Source organism: Argiope bruennichi, chromosome 1 (genome assembly GCF_947563725.1).
Source record: "Argiope bruennichi chromosome 1, qqArgBrue1.1, whole genome shotgun sequence".
Lineage (NCBI taxonomy): Eukaryota > Metazoa > Arthropoda > Arachnida > Araneae > Araneidae > Argiope > Argiope bruennichi.
In genome coordinates, this window is record NC_079151.1 from 126,490,771 (window position 1) to 126,514,030 (window position 23,260).

General features: G+C 31.0%; 1 protein-coding gene across 1 annotated transcript in view; it reads right to left on the reverse strand.

Moving 5' to 3' along the window:
• Positions 1-1,569: 1,569 nt before the first annotated feature.
• Positions 1,570-23,260, reverse strand: part of LOC129976586 (uncharacterized protein CG3556-like) — a 63,650-nt gene continuing 41,959 nt past the window's right edge. Inside the window, exons 8-11 of the mRNA XM_056090229.1 lie at positions 17,435-17,618; positions 12,009-12,180; positions 9,373-9,506; positions 1,570-1,698 (exon numbers count right to left, since the gene is read on the reverse strand). Coding sequence (XP_055946204.1) covers positions 1,631-1,698; positions 9,373-9,506; positions 12,009-12,180; positions 17,435-17,618 — 558 coding nt within the window. The 3' untranslated portion in view covers positions 1,570-1,630. The remainder of the gene's footprint in view (positions 1,699-9,372; positions 9,507-12,008; positions 12,181-17,434; positions 17,619-23,260) is intronic.

Consider the following 23,260-nt stretch of genomic DNA (forward strand, 5'->3'; position numbering starts at 1 on the left):
GAATTAAAACTCTAATTGAAGTTTCATAAACTGCCCATTTCACCCTTTCAAATTCCGCAGTTCTAACTCGAACCATCTTTCTATAGAGTACAAAAGCGTGCACGCACTCATTAAAAGCTATATATAATAATTTTATAATTAAATCTCATAACTTGTATATATATAAACAAGCAATACTTGTATATATATAAATTTATTTATTTTATGTATCTCGGAATTTCATATTTAGATAAGCTTTTGCTTTTTAAGTTTATCCGGATAGATGTCTTTTCTGAAGCAATGCAATTTTACATACATATTTTTTTATAACTAACTATCGGAGACTTTTTCTATTTGCTCTCATGATGACACTATCATATAGCACCATTTTGTAAATTTTTGTGGTTTTGCACTGTTACCGTAGGATGATAAGCTATTGAAACCTCAAAATTTTGTGAGAAGGTGCTAATATATATGATATTAGGTAAGATTGAAAAATGCTCATCTGTAATCAGTATGTGATTCGTATATAATAAATATTCGTAATAATAAAAAAAATTTTGAGCGAAGCTTGGTTTTCAAAATATTATATCAATATTAGCCGATCACTTTTCTTTTCTGCTTCGGAGACAATTTAATAAATGGAATTCTTTGCTTGATATCGCCAAACTGTAAAGCATTATCTTGAGAAAAAATATTTTAAATTTGCACTAAAGATGCAAGAAATTTTAGTATGTAACAGTATATTAAGATAGCATGAATTAGTACTATTAGAGTATTAATGTTTTTGATAATGTAATAAAATATAATTCTTTGTTTTTCCTTGTATTCTTTATATATATTTGTTTCCGATGCTACTCCGGTCTTTATATATCATCCTCCATTGTTTCAATATACTATCAAGGTTTTCATCCGCTGTAATAATATTTGTTTATAACTGAATTCCTTGCAATTCATAAAAACAAGAATCTGGAGCCTAATTTAAATTCAAAACTAAAAACATTTTCACAATGCCGACTCCAGCAATTTAATAAAAATACCAGTTTGTAATTTTAGAAAGAGGAAAAGGTGTTTTTATATTTTTCCGGTGAATAGAAATATGATCAAAAAATCTTTGCTAAGCATTATCTAAAACAGCAAAAATTCTTATTTATAGCAAAAAAATAAATAAATAAATCATTGTTTAGCAAGATTAAAAATACTAGAAACGCTATTTATATAAGAAAAAAATTTCATTTTAACCCCTTACAAGTCTTGGCCGGGCGTCAAGGGTCTCGCATTATCACTACTTGGATTTATAAACTAAAATAAAATGATTCACAATAATTCGATATAAAAAATTATATTCAATATACGAATACTTCAAGTATTTTATGGATTCTTAATTAATTCAGTAAGACAGCCCATTTCCAAAATGGAAGGTGTATCTAATTAGGTAGCAAGGGAGCAAAACGGTTAAAGGGTTAATATGGAAATTTCTTGTACTTGATCTAAAATGATGTCATCGAAAGAATAACCTTGTTACTACTAATTATTTTTTCAGTGTTCTGAACAAGATTACTTTAATTATAAACATCTACGCATAATTGTGTTTTATTTAATCTCACAAAACATAAAATTACAGTTTATTACAATATAAATCTCCGAAAAATCAAACTTGTGCTTTCTTGTACCACATAGTTATATGCGCTCCATCTTGTACAATGACTTTATCCGGACCTATAGATTAAAATAAAAATAATGAATCAAATATGACTTCAAAATAATAGCATTTGTACATAAAAAAATTTATTTCGTTCTACAGATTGAGCATTCTGAGCATAGAGAAATGATTTAAATGTATTTGAGTTTGAATCAATAAATACACTGATGAAAAAAATAGATTTATATATTTACTAGCCGCCTTTGGCGACCAGCCGGTTCGCCAATCTTAATGTCAGTTTAAATTTTAATAATTAAATATTTTACGCAATTCCTACTTTAATAGATTCTTCATCAAAATATATTAAAACTTCAAATTTTGACAGTCATATAATTCACTCATAATATTATAAAGGCCTTCAGTCATAACGTTAAATGTATCTCTCTAATTTTCTGTTACCTCTCGTAGAATTTATGCTTTAAATTAAAGTGGAAAGAATTAATCTGCAATTAATATAATAATATTTTTACTGAAGCAAAGCATTTTTTTTATAATATGATTACTGATAACACTTCTGGGCACTAAAGAATATCTTTCTTAATTTATGTAATATCTCAAGAATTTGTCAACAAAATTTTCTGAAATTCATCATGAACAGATCGATTCATTAACAATGTTTAATTTTAAATGCATCAAACACTAAGAAAATAAAACGAATCGTTTAAAATAATCGGTCGAACACAGGTTTAAAAAAGTACTTAAAAAACGATGTACTTAAAATTATAAGCATATACAAAAAATATATAACTAACATAAATACAATTTAATTACAAAAGCTTGCAACTAACCTAAAAATAATTTAAATCAAGAATCATCCGTTGATAATATTGTCAACAATCAGAACACAATGCGCATGCGTGAATTTCCAATGCCCGTTACGGTAACGCAAATGCGTGAATTTTTCTTCGCCAGTTGGGGTAACGCTATGCAGATTATACATTTTTAATTTCCTTTATTCTGTGTTATTTTAATTCAAAAGTACTTCAGAATGAATCTGAAACATGGATTAATTAACAATGTTTAATTTTAAATGCATCAAACATTAAGAAAATAAACAGAACCGATTGAAATAATCCGCCGAAAAATTTTAACCCTAGCCTCATTACTGTTGGGAGAAAAAAAAACTGAAGCCTTATTCATTTGGCGGTGGGCAAAATGGAAGATTCTTTTGGCGGAAAAGTTGGCGGTGGGGAAAATAGAAGATGTTTTTGGCGGGAAAGTTAGTTTTTAATTAATAATGAAAGTTCTAATTAAAATTTCAACAAAAGGGACCCCAGGTGCACATTTCCGACCTGTAAGGTATACATGTACCAAATTTGATAGCTGTATGTCAAATGACCTGACCTGTAGAGAGCCAACACACACACACACACACACACACACACACACACACACACACACACACACACACACACACATTGAGCTTTATTATAAGTATAGAAGTACAGCATCAATTTTATGCATTCAGCCGATTCTGTTATTATGTTTAACACTAGAGCATTTTGAATGGAAAATTTCATTCTTTTGCTGCTAAAACTAGTTATGAAGCACTGGGTTTTACCATTTCATATGATTTTATCAAGTCAGATCCCTACCCATGAGAACTTATTTTTAAATATAAATTACTTCTGATCTTACAAATATTGACTATGAACTTGCTCACGCAATAATTCGAAAAGGCGTTGTAAAAGAGCGGAAGTGGTGTCTCCGAACTTTATCGCATATTCTCTAATCTACCTCTTACTCCTGCCTGTCGGCCGCTGTGGCCTGATGGAAAGATCTCGGCTTCAGAACCGGAGACCTTCAATTTCGAGACCCGATTCTTCCGAAGAATCGTCGTGTAAGCGGGTCTGTTGCACTTTAAATCCGTTGAGTCCAAACGCCCTCCCGCTGCTGTTGTGTGAAGTTTGGAGAGGGGTTGCCAGCTCAGGTGACTACCTCGACGTCTGACCGCGGTTCAAAATTACGAGGTTGTCTCAAAGTAGCCTAGTGCTCTAGTAAAACAGGAAGTTAATATAACTAAGCTAAAAACAAACCTACTCCTCCCTGTATAAAATTTCGGACATGATGCAGAACCATACTACGAAAGCTCCGACTTTATTTTCACACACACAATGAGAGTTGGGTGCTTGTTAATATACTAAAGTAATCCACTACTTGTAGATTAAATGCATACGACTGGCGAATAATAGTTACAAAAGATCTACCTTTGGCAAGAATCCCTTTTTTACGACTTGCAATCTTTGGCATTTTTTTTGGCGATAAATCTTTGATATGCAATTTATAGAAAAATACCAGAAAATCGAATACGTATTTTAAAAGCTTTTTTTTCGAACCAATTAAAAATAAATTGACACAGAACTACTATTATAATCACAAGATCACATACCAGAATTATTTGTTTAAGTCATTACATACATAAGAAAATAATGATCAAAAAAGGAATTATCCTTTGGAGATTTGATTTCAAATTTGATATGATTGATTAATTACATGCCAAAATTGTAAACCAAATTTCATTTATTTAAGTTATTATGTTTTTTTGAATTATAGTATTTAAATGTGTACAAAAATACTAAACATACGAATTTGATTTCAAATTTGATATGGATATACTTTATAGATATTAAATGTACCACATATTATCTATCTAGCTTTTTACGATTTGTAATTATCATATTTATTTGTTTTTGGGCAGCCAGGAAGAATTCCTGTGAATGTCATTCATCCGAAATTTGATAAAAATCGACAAATTTGGAATAAAGACCATATGCCAGATTCGTCTGTTTAGCTCAAAGCATTTTTAATTTAGCATGTTCATAAACACACAGATAGACATAATTTTTTTTTGAAATTGTTTTTTTTAGAACTCAGAGATGTCTGAAAGAATGTATATGTATCGAAATGTAGAGTTCGAATCCTTATTAACAACATATTATATTATACATAATAAAGTAGTAACATGTAATTTGGTCTGGAAAGTCATCCATTTGTCATATGAATTCTCCTTACATACTAAGACAATCTGTAGATTCTATTTCGGATGATCTGACTTTATAAAGACAAGATGCTATAATTATAAAGATTATAATTATAGCATCTTGCTTCATCATATAGCAATATTCTCCTTACATACTAAGACAATCTCTAGATTCTATTTCGGATGATCTGACTTTATAAAGACAAGATGCTATAATTATAAAGATTATAATTATAGCATCTTGCTTCATCATACAGCAATATTCTCCTTAAATACTAAGACAATCTCTAGATTCTATTTCGGATGATCTGCCTTTATAAAGACAAGATGCTATAATTATAAAGATTATAATTATAGCATCTTGCTTCATCATATAGCAATATTCTCCTTAAATACTAAGACAATCTCTAGATTCTATTTCGGATGATCTGCCTTTATAAAGACAAGATGCTATAATTATAAAGATTATAATTATAGCATCTTGCTTCATCATATAGCAATATTCTCCTTACATACTAAGACAATCTCTAGATTCTATTTCGGATGATCTGACTTTATAAAGACAAGATGCTATAATTATAAAGATTATAATTATAGCATCTTGCTTCATCATATAGCAATATTCTCCTTACATACTAAGACAATCTCTAGATTCTATTTCGGATGATCTGACTTTATAAAGACAAGATGCTATAATTATAAAGATTATAATTATAGCATCTTGCTTCATCATACAGCAATATTCTCCTTAAATACTAAGACAATCTCTAGATTCTATTTCGGATGATCTGCCTTTATAAAGACAAGATGCTATAATTATAAAGATTATAATTATAGCATCTTGCTTCATCATATAGCAATATTCTCCTTAAATACTAAGACAATCTCTAGATTCTATTTCGGATGATCTGCCTTTATAAAGACAAGATGCTATAATTATAAAGATTATAATTATAGCATCGTGCTTTATCATATAGCAATATTCTCCTTACATACTAAGACAATCTCTAGATTCTATTTCGGATGATCTGACTTTATAAAGACAAGATGCTATAATTATAAAGATTATAATTATAGCATCTTGCTTCATCATATAGCAATATTCTCCTTAAATACTAAGACAATCTCTAGATTCTATTTCGGATGATCTGACTTTATAAAGACAAGATGCTATAATTATAAAGATTATAATTATAGCATCTTGCTTCATCATATAGCAATATTCTCCTTACATACTAAGACAATCTCTAGATTCTATTTCGGATGATCTGACTTTATAAAGACAAGATGCTATAATTATAAAGATTATAATTATAGCATCTTGCTTCATCATACAGCAATATTCTCCTTAAATACTAAGACAATCTCTAGATTCTATTTCGGATGATCTGCCTTTATAAAGACAAGATGCTATAATTATAAAGATTATAATTATAGCATCTTGCTTCATCATATAGCAATATTCTCCTTACATACTAAGACAATCTCTAGATTCTATTTCGGATGATCTGACTTTATAAAGACAAGATGCTATAATTATAAAGATTATAATTATAGCATCTTGCTTCATCATATAGCAATATTCTCCTTACATACTAAGACAATCTCTAGATTCTATTTCGGATGATCTGACTTTATAAAGACAAGATGCTATAATTATAAAGATTATAATTATAGCATCTTGCTTCATCATACAGCAATATTCTCCTTAAATACTAAGACAATCTCTAGATTCTATTTCGGATGATCTGACTTTATAAAGACAAGATGCTATAATTATAAAGATTATAATTATAGCATCTTGCTTCATCATACAGCAATATTCTCCTTACATACTAAGACAATCTCTAGATTCTATTTCGGATGATCTGACTTTATAAAGACAAGATGCTATAATTATAAAGATTATAATTTTGGCATCTTGCTTCATCATATAGAAATATTCTCCTTACATACTAAGACAATCTCTAGATTCTATTTGGGATAATCTGCCTTTATAATGGCAAGATGCTATAATTTTCAAGATTATAACTATAACATCTTACTTCATTATATAGCATTATTGTCCATAAATACTATGGCAATCTGTAGGGTTTTTTTTGTCGGATTATCTCCCTTTATAGAAGCAAAGTGCTATAATTATAAAGATTATAATTATAGCACCTTTCCTCATCATACAGCAATAGCAAAATATATTTCATTTTACATTCATTTATTGTTTGTTTTTGAATCCCACGTCTATTACTTTTTTGCATTTGAATTTATTGCTCATGTGAGTGTTACACTCTAAGCAAAATTGTTCCTTTTTGGGGATATTTCTGTTTAACAGTTTTCAATTCCTAGAATACAAAGAGAAAATATTTTTTTTAAAAAAAAAAAACCCTCCGGGATTTCTATTTCTTTACATTTCGGACATACCCAAATAGGAAAAACACATTTTTGAAATTATGCCTATGAACACCATTACTCAAAAAACCTTTCAGCTAGACAGGTGAAATATGTTGTGTTGTCTATATACCAAAATTGGTATTTTTATCGAATGTTGGACGAAATCCAAAATCGAAGAAATCTGTCTATCTGACTCTCCAAACATAAGGTAGATGGATAAATACAAAATGAAAAGATTTCGATAAATAAAATTTGATGCACAGCTTTGAGATCTATAGTAAGCCGACATATAAGGTGTAGACTGTATCAAAAATTGAATCCGGATCTCTCAAGAGGTTGTCCGTCTGTTATTTTGTACTTTCAAATGCATGTCAAAGCGATGGCTGAAAAATGCAATAAAATAACTAAAATTTGGTTGCGATCGAATTAAAATTGAAGTTCTATGCCAAATTTTAGTTTGAAACTTTCGGAAAGAAGGCGTTCAAATGTATTTTTGGTTTTCTGGTAATTCTATATTACTCGCATCCCAATGATTAATAGCACAATAAAATCGACGGTCATTGCATGCTAATAGGGTCTTTCGTAAATATTATTTGTCATTTTCATGATGATAATAATGCTCAAATAGTGGTCTAATTTCCAGCATAGAACTCCCATGTGCAGGACTCTGAGATTAAAAATTTGAGCAATCGTGGCGTTCACATAAGTGCTCAGATCAACACCTGACTGAAGTCCACAATTTTGCGTGTAGTTTTAGAAAGTTATAACATTTTCATTAGAAACTCTACGAGAAAGTTTCTCAGAGACGACTAGTAATGGGTTTTTCACTTTCTCGTATACGTAGTATAGACGTAGTAAAGTATATGTAGAAGACGTAGTAAAGTATATGTAGAAGACGTAGTAAAGTATATGTAGAAGACGTAGTAAAGTCTCGTATACGTAGTAAAGTATATGTAGAAGACGTAGTAAAGTATATGTAGAAGACGTAGTAAAGTCTCGTATACGTAGTAAAGTCTCGTATACGTAGTAAAGTATATGTAGAAGACGTAGTAAAGTCTCGTATACGTAGTAAAGTATATGTAGTAGACGTAGTAAAGTCTCGTATACGTAGTAAAGTACAGTAATCTTCAAACAATTCGAAATCGAGATTTTGACGAATCACCACTGTTAAACTTCTCTGAGTTCGAAACGCATTTTTGGAAAGTGTTCGTCTGTTTGTCTGTCTGTGACAAAATAACCCAAAAACGATTCAAACTAGACGGTTGAAATTCTGTATGTGGTCTTTTCTAGATTTCTATCAAGTTTTGAGTAAAATCTGTTCAGAGGAGGTGCTTCTGTCCGGCTGTTCGGATAAAAGTTAACACAATAATTGCAAAACAAAGAGAGTTAGAGATACGATTCGGTACGCAGATTTAACATCCATAGAATAGATATCTGTCAAAATATGAACCAGTTCCAACTGCGTGTCGACGGTATATCTGTCTGTACTTTCAGAAACATGTAAACACGATAAGTAAAAAGGCATTGACTTAAATATATCAAATTTGGTGTGAAAATTTTGATTACAAGTACAGTTTTGTGTAAAATTCTTGTTCCAATCAGTTGAGATAAATGTGTCTAAAACACATATTCTATTTTTGGATAGTATTAAAGCATGCCAGGGTTAATCGCCAAATAACTCGCCAAAACTGAGACGATATATTCAGTAAAAATGCTTAATTCGAACCTAAAGTTAATTGTCGCCAGTGTCATGTAAAGCGTTTTCTGATGCGAGAAAGTTTTGGGGAGACCATTCCTGGTTGTTTAGTGATTCTTTTCGGATGTTGATTACAATTTTCTTTTTGAATCGAATTGTTTTGTTTTAATTCCAAACCTGAGCGACATATAGTATATGTCAGGTATTGGCACTGTAGGCCTTGGTCAATGTGGGCTGTCGTGCCAATGAGTTTAGTGCCAATGCACTAAATATATATACTGATATACACACTGAGTACCAATGCAATATATATATATATATATATATATATATATATATATATATATATATATATATATATATATATATATATATTCCAAAATATATGGAATTTTTTTATATTTGGAAATAGACTTTATGATTGATTTTAAAAATAGCCTCCATTCATACAATGGAAATAGCAGATTTTTTTTCCCTCTGCAATAATTTTATAAATTACTTTTAAACTAATAAAAATGAATTAAAAATTATTTTTCTAAAATTTTAATAGCATTATTGATGTTTTTATCAATCAGAAAACCTCATCTAAATTCTTAAAATGTTACAAAAATTTGGGTATGTTCTTACTTTCATTAGTAAGTCTAACAGATTCAGCATCATTTCCAACATACAACAACCAAAATTTACCATCCTCAACATCGTTAGTTATTCTTGCTATGTCATAGATGTATAGTTTTTCTTTCATTTTCTTCGCTCGAAATCTGAAAAAAAATAATAAAAGAAATACTAATTAATGTACAATATTACAAGATTTAAACTTCAAAGTGACCTCTTATCTTCCAATATTGTTACCTGCTTGTTTTCATACATAATACCTTTCATAATGTATGATAAGGACCCCATACATTATGTACGTTTATATTATACAATATTGTAGAATATTAAAAATAATCGAAATAATATATAATATTGTTGAATATTGAACAATATGATATAATATCGCACAATATTGTATAATATTGTGCAATATTATACAATATACAATATTACACAATATTGTATAATATTGTGCAATATTACACAATATTATACAATATTGCGCAATATTGTATAATATTGTGCAACATCATGTTCTGCGAGTGAATAACTACTGGATAGTTGGGACAAACAAATGTCATTTAAAATAATCTTAAATTATCGTTTGCATAGAAATTTCTTATTAATTTTTTGCATTTTGATTATCCCAGTTATAATTATGTTCCTCAGAAAAGTATACTTAAATGATCTTAGAATTAAAAAATATACTGATAATCATAGTTATATTCGGTAATGTTTTTTTTTCTTTGTTTTCCTCAGCTAAAAATTATTTATGATGAAAATTCATTCATACATAAATATATAGATTTAATATTTATCTAAATACGATTGATGTAGCTTATGATAATAAATGAAAAAAAATTAGTTAACATTTTCAACCCTTTAGCAATTTTTAATTTTTTCAGTGACTTATACAAAAACCATAATTTTGAATTTATGTTTACAAATTATGAAATCGTCTCATGAGGGAATTTCATGAATTTTGAGTTTTCACTAAAATATATATTAACTGATAAAATATTTTGAAACTGTAGATTTTTATCAATTAAAAAAGTCTTTTAGCGCCTAATTCATGTATCAAAGTGGTAACTGGGGAAAATGTCGAAAATCTCAAATTTGTGACAAAAAGATAAAGGAAAATTTTTAAATTTGAGAGACGAAGACATACAGGATGTCCATAATTAAATTTTTCCTATTCCTAGCCGCTTTTATCGAAAATCTTCATTAAAATCAATAAGAAATTAAAGGATGATTTAATAAAGATTGAAGAAAAATATCTATTGAAATACATTCTAAATATATCCACCTAAGGGTTATTTATCTTGATAGCTCATAGTATGCATGCAAATCTTTTTCTATAGCATTCAGTAACTGTTATAAAAGCTACAAATATCCAAAGAAAACTTTCCAGTATACTCGCCATCCATCCACAATACTCGTTTTGAATTTATGAGATCTGGTTATTTTATTTAAAATGTTTTATCAAAATATGAATTGTATGTGCTAATTGCATGACCTTGAAGACTGTAATGGTCTCCAGCATCCGAAGGGAAATGAATGTGAACGATGTTGTTTTCATTGTTATATCCACCATTCTTTAATTGTGTACGTCATGTTTTAATTGATTGTCCTGTTTTTAATAATCAGCGGTTACGGTTTTTTAATTCAGTTTCCATAGATATCCGTGAGCTAGTGGGTGACAGACCTCATCCTAATATTTTTAAATTTTTACAAACCATTGGTTTGTTGAATTTTATTTAGGTTTCATATACAATTTTAAAAAAATCATATGTTGGATATTAATGCAATTGTACTTTAAATTTTTAAAGTGTCGTTTTAATACATATGGAGTAATTTTATAATCATACTTTAACCTAATTTAAATAGCTTTTTAATATCATTGAATTTAATTTTTACCATTTGCATGGCGCCGCTGGCCAGATTTGGCTTTTGTGCCAGGAAACTTAAGCAACCAAAACCAATCATTCTTTAATTATGTAACATAAGTATTAAAGCGAACGTAGTAAAGTTAACAGTTAAGTAATGATGGATACAACCATGATGGCCTAATACAGTATGTACAGTGTCCAACATATGGATAAGCTTAGGAGTTAAAAAAAGCATAATGGAAGTAACCTTGCTTGTATTTAGAATCTGCTCTTTGTGCTAATTGCATGAACTCGAAGATCGTGATGTTCTTCGACACCCGAAGCGAAATGGGGAGGACGACGTCCTTTTCATTGTTGCATCCATCATTCTTTAATTATGTAACCTAAATATTAAAGTGAGCGTAGTAAAGTTAACAATTAATGAATGATGGATACAACCTTGATGAACAGATACAGTGTACATGGACTCCAAAGTATGCATAAGCTTAAAATGGAAGTAACCTTACTTGTATTTAGAATTTGCTTCTTGTGGTAATTGCCTGACCTCGAAGACCATGATATTCGAGGTACACGAAGCGAAATGGTGTGGCGATGTACTCTTAATTGTCGTATCCATCATTCTTTAATTATGCAATATAAGTACTAAATTGAACTTAGGAATGTTAACAGTTAATGAATGACGGATACAACCATGATGACCAGATACATTATGTATGGATTCCATAGTACGAATAAGCATAAGAATTTTTAAAAAAAAGCATAATGGGTGAACCTTACTTGTATTTAGAATCTGCGTCTTGTGCTAATTGCATGACCTCGAAGATCGTTATGTTCTGTGGTACTCGAAGCGAAATGGTGTGGATGATGTCCTTTTCATCTCCTAAATTGAGGGAGTACTGCACACGCATTTTCGAACCCAACTTGCTTTTAATATCGGATACAGAATCTCCTTTAAATAAACCAAATAAGGAAAAATAAATAGTGAGTAACAAATCAATGAAATTTATATTTACTTTAAAGAAATTCTTAGATTAATCTATCTGTTGCTGCATTATAAAACACTTAGATTTAGAATTTGTTTTTAAGTAAATTGAAAACTTAAGGTTAATAGTAGGAACTAAAACACTTTAAACTGAATTTTGATGTAAATTTTCTTCTATCTAGTAAATTAGCTAGAGTACTTCGACTCTTTCAATTATTTATACAATACAGCTGCTTTTGTGTTTAGTTTCTTCACATAGTTAAGAAAACTATATATGCATTAAAAACTATTTGACATTAACTGATTAGATGCAAGGTTTAGTATAAAGTTTTGCTTATCTTTCCAAGTTTCATCTATCTTGATTATTCTGTTTTGGAACTATCGAATTCACACACAAATGTGCAAACAGACAATTTTATCATTGAAGAATTTTGTCCAAAATTTTAAATTGTTTTGTAATTTCCATAATGAAACTATAAAGTAAGTTTGATCCGTAAAGACCAGTACATGTTTCAGAAATTTGTTTAAAGTGATTTATTTAATGTACGATAATCTACATTAAAATTATTGTAATACAAAGACCATTATCACAAATGTGTAACATTTTGTTTGCATTATTCGTAACTAGTATCTTTGGCCACTAGTTTGTCCACCTAATTTATTGACTTTGCAGACTGTATATTAATATAGAATATAGCATTTTGTTAAATGCACCTTGTTATTTGATAAAAATTGAAAAACAGAAAACCATTTAAATCAATCTACTGCCTGCAAATTATCGAATTATTATCGAAAGAAAGCAATTTATATATCAAACTTAAACATTGGCAACAGTACGCTATTGAATATTTTTATAGATGAATTTGAATTTCATCAAAAACATTGCAACGGATTGTGTATGAAATAAAAATGAAATTGTAAGAAATAAAATATACTTTATTAAAGAGGAATATTTTTGAATTTTAAGATAATTCAAAATTATTGTTTTGAGATAATAATTTTGGAACATAGAAACAATATTTTCCAGAAACACCAATACATAAAAATAAACATCACCAATTTGCATATACATAACGATCACCAATCTGCTGACGGTAAACATATTTATTGCAACGACTTACGCATAATATCAGAACCGTTTATCTAATTTGATGACATCTTTTTTTGCTGTATTTATTCGGAATTGCAGATGAATTAATCTAATTAAATAAATAAATAATTTAGAACAATTAGATAGCAGATGGGAGCCAGAAGTGTGGCATTTAATGTCTCAAGTCTATTTTTTCTTTAAATTAAAACTTTCTTTAGATGCGTATTTCAGTATCTTGATATCTGTTACAACATTTTTCCTCTATTCGGCGGAATGTGGCTTTTCATATATCTTGTCGTTTCTTATATTATTGATTCCATATTTTCCCAGTATTTACCTCTTAACATTACCACTTTCAACTTCAAGAAAGGTGAAAAAACATCACAGAGTGCTAAATATGGTAATCAGAAATGGTATTCTAATGTTATGCAGTAATCACGTTACGGCCAGAAACTTGCGAACAATCATTGTTATATATTCAGGATTTTGGGAGGATTTTTAAAGACGATTTTTTATTTCTTATACTTCGTCAAAAGTGGGTTAACAGAAGATTTTACGATCATCAGCGATCATTCAAACAGGGAAAAGATTGGAGAATAATGCAAATTTGCATTTGATTTTTTTCCATTAATATATGATATCGATGGTCATTCTCTCTTTCCACTACCTTTAAAACTTCTATAATTGAAATATTGGATATATACGAAAAGATCTATACTTTTTAGTACGGATCTTTTCCACCTCAGCACTCAATATTTCATGTATTTTCAGATAAATTTTATTAAATCTCTCTGAAAATGCCTCAAATATTTTCCGAGAGATTTAGAAGAAATAAAATTACCGCACAAATTTAATTTTAATATGTAATTTTGCAGTGTCCATTTTAAGTAGGAAAGAAAGCAGGGCGCTAATGATTAAAACTCTCTGCAATCTGGAGTTAATCGTACTCTAAAATGTCCTCCAGCAATACAGCTGATAACGCAAATAAGCAACCATAGTATGTGAGTTTGAAAATTTATTGGAGAGACAAATTAAGTATATCAAACATTATATTAAATAATTTTAAAACAGGAAATTTGAGACAGCAGCAAATTTTTTCTTTGGGCAATTACCTTAAGTGAGCAAAACGAATATTTTTAATGCTATAATTTTGTTTGCCAATTTATCTACATACATTTCATTATTTAACCTTATTGTCTTTTTAAATCAACAAAAAAAGAATAAGGATATTTTCCCATGAGAGAAATTAGAAAAACCATTCATAAAATTTGTAACTATTTATCATGAATATAAATATTGTTCAACAATGTCCATATTCAGGATATATATATATATATATATAACGCTAACGTATAGGGCCCAGAAATTTCTCTTACATTATTTATTGTAGAATGGCAACAGTCAAATCTAAACAAATTGCTACATGAGCTTTCAGACTCTCTCATATACCAATTCTTCGTCTATCGAATTCACTCCATCAATTCCATTTTCACAGGGGGAAACCTTGGTACTTTTTCAAGCTCTGGAGGAACTTTCAGTTACAAGAAAAAATCTGATTTGTTGACAGACAACTATGTGGCCCTTGAAGCTTTAATATACCTTACAATCAAATCTCCAAAACTCTTTCACATATTAGCTGGCAAAATTCAAGCATAGGGAAAATTAAATCAGAAAATATGATAGGTGTGGTCTCCAAGACATTAACAGATTCATTGGAATGAAAAGACGGACGTACTATCAAAAACAATCATAGAGTCGCACCTATTGCTGAAGTGGATTGCTTCAGAAGATTTAATTTCTCATTATCAAGAAATCTCACTACAAAAAAATGAATTACATTATCCAAAACAGCAAATATCAAGAATCTATTGACGATGTTCCCACCATGCTTTCTCTTAATCCATGGCTCAAAAATAGAAGAGAATATATCATAACTAAACGTCTTTTTACTCGGATGATTATTACTCCAGCTCTGTTGAATAGGTTTTGGTTTACGTATTTATCCTCACTGTCAAGTTTGTAATCTTGTAAACAACATTGAACATATCATTCTTGTTTTGTTCCAAATATAAACTCATAGGTCAAACTTTTTTTGTAAAACTTAATATTGATTTCATTCTTGTTCTTCATTCAAAGCATTTATTCAAAAAGTTGTTTCTAATCAACAGTATCATTGGATTCTCCACCAACCTCAGAAGTTTTTTAACATCTATTCAATGAACTCTGTTGGCATTAGGGGACAGCGGCTTTTGTTGCCAAAAATCCCATTCTCATCCCATTTTCAATCAATCAATCAGACTGCCTCATTGAAAGATTTTACAACTACACTTAATTCAACACTTCACTAATAAAGCTACAAAATATTATTAGAAGTACTATAGCGAGAGATCGCCAAACACTTCACTCAAAGGAAAGGAGATGCAGAAGAAATCAAGAAATGTGCATTAAATAGTTTAATTCAGAGCGAAAATCGATTTAACAATCGCCAGATGAGTTATCGCTATGGCTTACCTTTGGAGTTTGATGGCAATATTTTCCACAACTATATCTCTAATTATCTAAAAATTACTATTTTAATCATACAATGACATTTTCGCCTATTTTTTCTTTGTTTTTTAGCATTTTTTAATTTAATTTCCAATATTATCATCATCATATTTGGGACTAAATAGACAGGATGGACCAGTGCCTTCCTTTGATTTCTGTTCCACCGCATTCTATTTTTGAGACTTGAGTGCCAATTTCTTTCCTGGAAATCCAGGAAGTCTGTCTCCACTGACTCCATCCATATCATTTTCGGGATACGCCGGGATAGCCTGGTTGGTAAAGCGTTGGATTTGCGTCACTTAGGTTGCGAGTTCGAACCCCGCCGGTCGAAGATTCCCCGCTTGCTTGGTGGCTGAAGCACATATAAATCTGTCGTGGTCACAAAGTCCTTCATGTCGAAAGTAATACTATTGGGGGTACTGGATCAGGGGTGATCGTTCTCTGATTCAAGTCTAAATTACGATCGGTGAATGAATGAATAAATGAAATGCGTGAATAAAGTCCGTCCCGTAAAAAGAGTTGTGACCTGTGTGTGGCTAAAGTCGTTCTCTTGGCCCTAGATGGCGCTACTATAGAAACAAGAGGCGCTCCCCCTCAGGCTTAAATCGGCTGTCTTCGAACAGCGGGCTTGTCCATGGCAAGTGCCATAAGAAACAGGAATGAACATGGGTTTATTTGTGTATGTGCGTCGGCTATCTACAGTTTGTTTTTGTGTTCAGTGCCAACAATTTGATCCAAAGTCACCAAATTTTATTAACGTAAATTAAATAATGATTCAAAATTAATCTCTAACTCAGTGGCACGATAGCCCATGTGGACCAAGGCCTACAGTCCTACAACAACAATATCATTTTCAGTCTATCCTTTTCCTACATGTTAGAATTTTATGTAAAAGACTTTTTTAATATGAAATCTAATCATTCAATCTAAATATATGAGCCTCCCAGTTCATCCGATTTATTTTTAAGAACTTTATAATATCTGGCTCTCTATAGATTTTATATAGCTCAAAGTTGTATTTTCTTTTCCGAACATTGTTGACTTCTATCCCAGCAAGAATGGCTCACAGAATTTTTCTTTTGAAAATGGCTATTTTATTTTCTCCAGCTTCGGTCAAGTAAATATTGGTTTAATTAAGGTTTTATATAGTAAACATTTTGTATTTATTGATAGTAGTAAATAATTAAAAAATCGTTTTAATCCGTAAAATATTTTTTTGCAATATTATGATGTTCAAATTCATCTATAAAAGCATTCAATCGTTTGCTTTTGCTAATGTTAAAATTAAAATAAAATAATTGTTTCCTTTGGACATGATCTCTGAAACAGAATTTTCACTTTTATTTTATAAAATATGCTCGTTTTATTTTCCAGACTAATTCAATTAAATTAATGCAATTTATTATAAGAAATTAATAAATTATACGAAATTAATTAATTATAAGAAAATGAAACTAAAAAAATTACATATTAATCTAATACACGTAATAATTACAAATTAATTATGGAAGAAATTAGAAAAATAAATCATAAAATGTTTTAAATAATTATCCTAATAATACTTAGCAATGTCATCATACTTACGTTGCGTTTTAGTCGAGCAATCAGTGTTTTTAATATGCGATAGGCTTTTCCCATTTAAAATTGGAATTATTAAATATACACTTTGGAGGTCAACAGAGGATGAATTCAAGTAATGAATCAAATGGTTTACTGTCTTATTATAATTCCAATCTTGGTTCTTTTGCTGGTCAGCCGAAAGTAGTGCCTGAAAAATAAAAACACACATTTCCTAACTAGAACATTAAAAATGTAAGAAAGGAGAATGAAGTAAAATATAGATAAATGAAGAATGAACTAATAATAATTATAAATAATAATAATAATAAGTAATGATAAATTAAGAATGAAGTAATGGAGAATGAAGTAAATATAGTGTTTCAATGATGCTATTGGAATATTAAGTAAACTCTTCTACTTGGGCTATTTAGACCTCTCCACTTTTTCTTTTTATGCCTGCGCCTTTTTTTTCTTTGGCTATTTTTAGCTTCTAGTACATAAGATTATGAAAAAATTTTTTGAATAGCTAGTCCTTTGACAGCTATTTAAATTCTATTTTTTTTAATTTTATTTATGAGCTTTTACCGGTGTAACGCCATTTTAGCACTCACCTAATCATCATCAGAATACCACTGATATATCAACTATTGTTATATAATAAATATTGAAATATTTTTTATCCTTAAAGGCTATATTAATATCCTGTTTTGAAGCGGCATGAAGGCGACTTGTCATCGTAATCTAGAACAGTCATCGATTGACAAGAATGATACATGTACGTAATCTCTCTCTTTAAATTCTTGCGCCACACTAACAAGATAATATCTAAACATTGATATCAGAATTAGCATGCATTAGACTCATATGAACTGCAAATTTTAAATGTTGTTATTAAATATTGTAACGTTGTTTTAGCCGGCGTTTTGGCCTAGTAGTAGAGCGTCTTCCCCATGACCTGGTTCGGGCATGGTTGCTCTTTAAACTGTTTTTTTATCAGTGAAGTGTGTGAAAGACCCCCCCCCCCCTGTAAAGGGGTTGTTGTGAGAGTAGCATCTTCATATGAGCTAAAAGTCAGACTTCTGCTCTAGGGTGCTTAGTGGCCTTTACCCTCAGAAACTACTGCACAAACTTGGCTTAAATCGCTGACTTAGCCTGCGGACTTGTCTATGGCAAGTTCCATAAGTAACAACAACAACGTTGTTTCCCATCACAGTTGGGCAGCTATTATAGGAAAGATTGTTTTATGGGCAGCTCTATTTAATGCTAATCGAACGCCGGATCAATGACCCCAGCCTCGGCAACGAATTTGGTGACAAAATGAATGTCAGAATCTTCAGTAATTTTGGCTGATAGGAACAATAGTTGGCGAATTATGCATGATTCATAGAGAACTGTCTGTGCTTTGCTTCGGAAGCTGTAAAAGACGTACTGCCCAAGTCGAAGTGAGTCATATATTTGGTTAGAGTTGAGTCAGTTATGAATTAGTTGGATCATTCCAATGAAGCTCAAGTGCTGAGTGGAGCTCAAGCGCTTACTGAATTGAGGATTGAACCATGCGCCGAGTTTTGTAGACAAATATTGAAGCAGCATCGAGTCGTATGCTGAGTAGCCAGTCGTATAAAAATGAGTCGACAGTTGAGTACAGCTAAAGCGAGGAGACAGTGGAGAACAGAAGGCATTTGGAAACAACTTAATGAATAGCTGCATTGATTATCTCTTCCTCCGGAGTTCTTCCAGACCGCTTTGTATGCTGTTGTGGTTGTTTATGACTGATTATTTATTGTGGACTGCTGTTTGTTGTAAGTGCTATTGCGCATTGCTATGTGTATGTCTCGGCTATGTTTTTTCCCCTATGTATTCGTGTTTTCGGCTAAATTAACGTCATTATTTGTTATTGAGGCTATTGACTGCGTCACCACGTACCCGCTAAAAGTGATTTTTTTTTGTATCATTATGAATGGATTCGATTTTGAAACACACCCTCTTCAAAGACGAGGCATTAGTATTAGGCTGCCATGGCCCCACAAATCTTTGAAATTCTGCTAGAAAATGTACCCGATCATGATTTTACTCTGAAAATGATTTTCTCATCAATGTTCTCCTTGTTACTTAAAATTCATTTTATAAAAAGATATTCTTACTATAATTTTTTCAATCACAGCTGTGCAAATCCAAGTTATGGAATAAAACGAAAATTAATACGAAGAAATTTTGAAATTCAAACTCAATTATCGTAGCAGTTGTGATCAATTATCTTACAACTTAAACAAATTAAAATAAAAAATAAAATAATAAAATTAAATAATAATAAAATTAAAAATAATTGTCCATCCCTTCAATATATGGTATTTTTGCTTCACCAGAAAAGAAGAGCTCTTTAAAATATCCGTCAAAATATAATACAATACGGGGATAGGTTACGAGTATTAGGAAATCGTATTATTTATGAATTTATATGTTCAAACGTCATTAATTTGTAAATGCACATATTGTAAGTGAGATGTTACTTTATATATATAAATGAGATTCCTTTTTCTTTTCCAAACAAAACCAGCGGGAGTATTCACTCATCAGCTTTCTCGTTTACTTAACCCTTTAAAGGTCCATTTTTTTCTAGTCATATTATGTTAAAATATTTTAGGCTTGAAATTAGAATAAGAAAAGGGATTCATTTAGCTTATTAGATAAATTTAATTTGATTCATTAATTAATTTGGTTAATTAATAATTAAGTAACAAATCACGACACATCATTTTGTGTGATATAAGGAACTGAAACATCTACACTTCTGTCTTTCTAAAACTTTTTGTCAGAACTTATGCCAACCTACATAATTTCATACAAAGATTGATAAATTTGGTGAGAAGCATACTTCCCACTGCCCTAGAAAGGGTTAAACAATCTAACAACTTTCTTTCCTTTAATTTTTTTAATTCTCCTCTGCATCTTCTGGATATAAAACGGAAATGAAATGATGTAGAAAAGGAAGCGGTAGTCTTCCAAAGTCACGACAGTCAAGATTCTTATATCTCAATCATCCAACTTCAAAACGCTTTATAGTCGTTTTTTACTTCGTAATATAATATAGAAAATTCAGCTAATTAATGCAGTACATTTCGAAAACGTTCCTTTCCGGCGATTAGATCCAAACACTTGACTATGACCTACAGTTTTATCTTCAAGAATGCGTGAACTTTTATTGTTTATGAGCTATCATGCTCAATTTAACATGAATATACAAATCAACAAATGTTTCCTCATCTGATGGATCTGATCTGAACTTAAATACACATCAAAATTCAAACACAATACACGTTATCACACATTTAAAACACATGATACACGTAATCAACATACATGCACTGGTGATAAATCTGTATGTCGATTTCCAACTAAATGGCTCTTTCTGTTTTTAAATATCATATTCATATGCATAAGAACAGAAAGACAGGCTTTTCTTCGATGAATTTTTACCAAAATTTGATAGAACTCCGTAAATCTGATAATAAAACTATAACTCATAAGCTCATTTCGGGTGATCAATGTTTATAGCAAACAAGCATAGTTCCAAAATGTGCTTTTACATTCTCATATGTGTAGTAAAAAAAGTATAGTAATCGTCAAAAAATTCAAATTGGAGATTTTGACGAATCTTTTTTTTTTATCCTAATTCTTATCAGTAAATTGCATTTTTAGTTTCTTGTATACGTATCGCAGAGAAAGTATAGCAATCGTCAAAATTTTCATATTCCTCGAGATTTTGACTAATCTCCATGTTTTAAACCTCCCAAAGAAACCCATTTTTGTAAAATGTCAGATTATCTGTCTGTGACAAATATAATTCAAACGCTTTGAACCAGGGAAATTTCGGTTAAATTTCAAATTTGATCTTTATTCCAAATTAATAGATTTTTATCAAAATTTAAGCAAAATCCGATAAGAGGAAGTCTGTCTGACTGATTGTTCGAATATACGTTAGCAAAATAGTTTCCAAAAGAAGAGAGCTGGATAGATAAAATTAGGTATATATATTTAACATCTATAGTGCAGACAGCTGACAAATTTTGAACCAAATACAACTATCGGTTGATCGCCTGTTGGTCTGTATTACAGGAACATTAATTCACAAACGCAGTGACTAAATATATTGTTACGAAATTTCCAGAGTTCGTTTGGATAGAGGGGGTTATATGGTGTGAAGAACGCTCAATCACGAGGCGGCAGTAGAAAATAAAACAACGCCGTTTATTTACACGAATACATACAGGACAGCACAAAGACGACAACTATATACAGCACAGAAGACGATTCTCTTCAGCCGAGACGTGCAGAATACAACATCAGCATACAAAACTCTACTACAGACAGTAGCACACAGCTTAGTTCAGCACTAGCTTCACTCCGTCGCTGCTCCACTTATCTCTGGAAGGCCAGTCCTTTAGCGTCGATTCCGATTACTCTTCTCTGTCGCTTCCGACTACTCTCCGATATGGTTCACGACCCTCAATTCACCACTACGACGACTCCACTGGTCCACAACTACTCTCTCTGGAAGACTCGTTCTTCCCCGTCGATCCCGACGACTCTTGACTACCACTCAATTCACGACCGGTTCACAACTACTCGGCAGCGGCAGGACTGCTTCCTTTTATAGGCATCAGGAGGCGGGGCTAGAAGCCTCACAACCAATCAGGAACGTTCGAGGCGTAACTCAGTTCCTACTGGACGGATCGAGAAAATTCTCGATGTTTCGGGTATAATATATTTTGGCGCCAAAGTCGCCAAGTTTGTCGCCAAGCTCTGGGATCTCCTAGGGAACCCACTATGCTGGGAAGCCGCATCAAGGATTCGTAATAATATCAAATTTGTTATGGGATTTTTGGAACTTCAAATGCAGTTTTTTGTCAAATTTTTGTTTTATTATGTTAAGTAAAGAGAGTCTAAAACATAAATTCGATTTTTTAGTACTATTTACGCATGCTAGTAATTAATCTCGAAATAACTCGCCAAGGATGAGACGACAGATTCAGTAAAAAATGCCAAATTCATTCCAAAAGTTAATAATTCGTAGCTGTTGTACACCAATGCCATGCAAGGGGTTCTCTGGCATGACACGTTTATTAGAGAGTATGCGAGAAAGTTTTAAGGTGACCGCTCCGATTGATTAAACTTAAGGAAGCCTTAAATGCAGAGATTCCTGAAGATCTCGAGTTCAAATTTTTTGATGATTACAATACTTTCTCCTTTTAAAGTTTGCATGGGTTAATGTTTGTATTGAAATAATTAAAATATAACTGTCTTAAATACAATACTAGATTATTATTCATATTTTCTGTGAATTATTCTCAACTTTTTTTACAGCGTTGTACGAAATGACGTTATGTGGAAACACGTCACTCAAGAACCCACTTCACTACGAAAAAAAAAAAAAAAAAAAAAAAACATAGAGCCATAAAATCATCTTGTATGTCTCTACAACCGCTTGAGAGCTCGATTGCAGTTGTCCGATTCTCAAGTTTATTGTTGTTTGTGTAACTTGATTGTGAGGAGGTGGTGAATATGACGTCATAACTAGGTGGTATCAGTTAAGTGTATTTTGACAAACCAGGACATAATAGATATAAATTTTGTCAGTTGACATTTCATCCCCTGCGATTGAAGATATATCAATAATGGAAATTAGGGGAAAATAAACAATGTTCAGAGAAATAATAGTAATAGAATATTATAATATCTTCGTAGCCAGCTTTCGGTTCAAAACTCCCTTCACCATAGCAAATACACTGGTCTATCGAGGTAAAAAATCAAATGCTAACTCACCAAAATTTATCTATAATAAAAGCATTGATA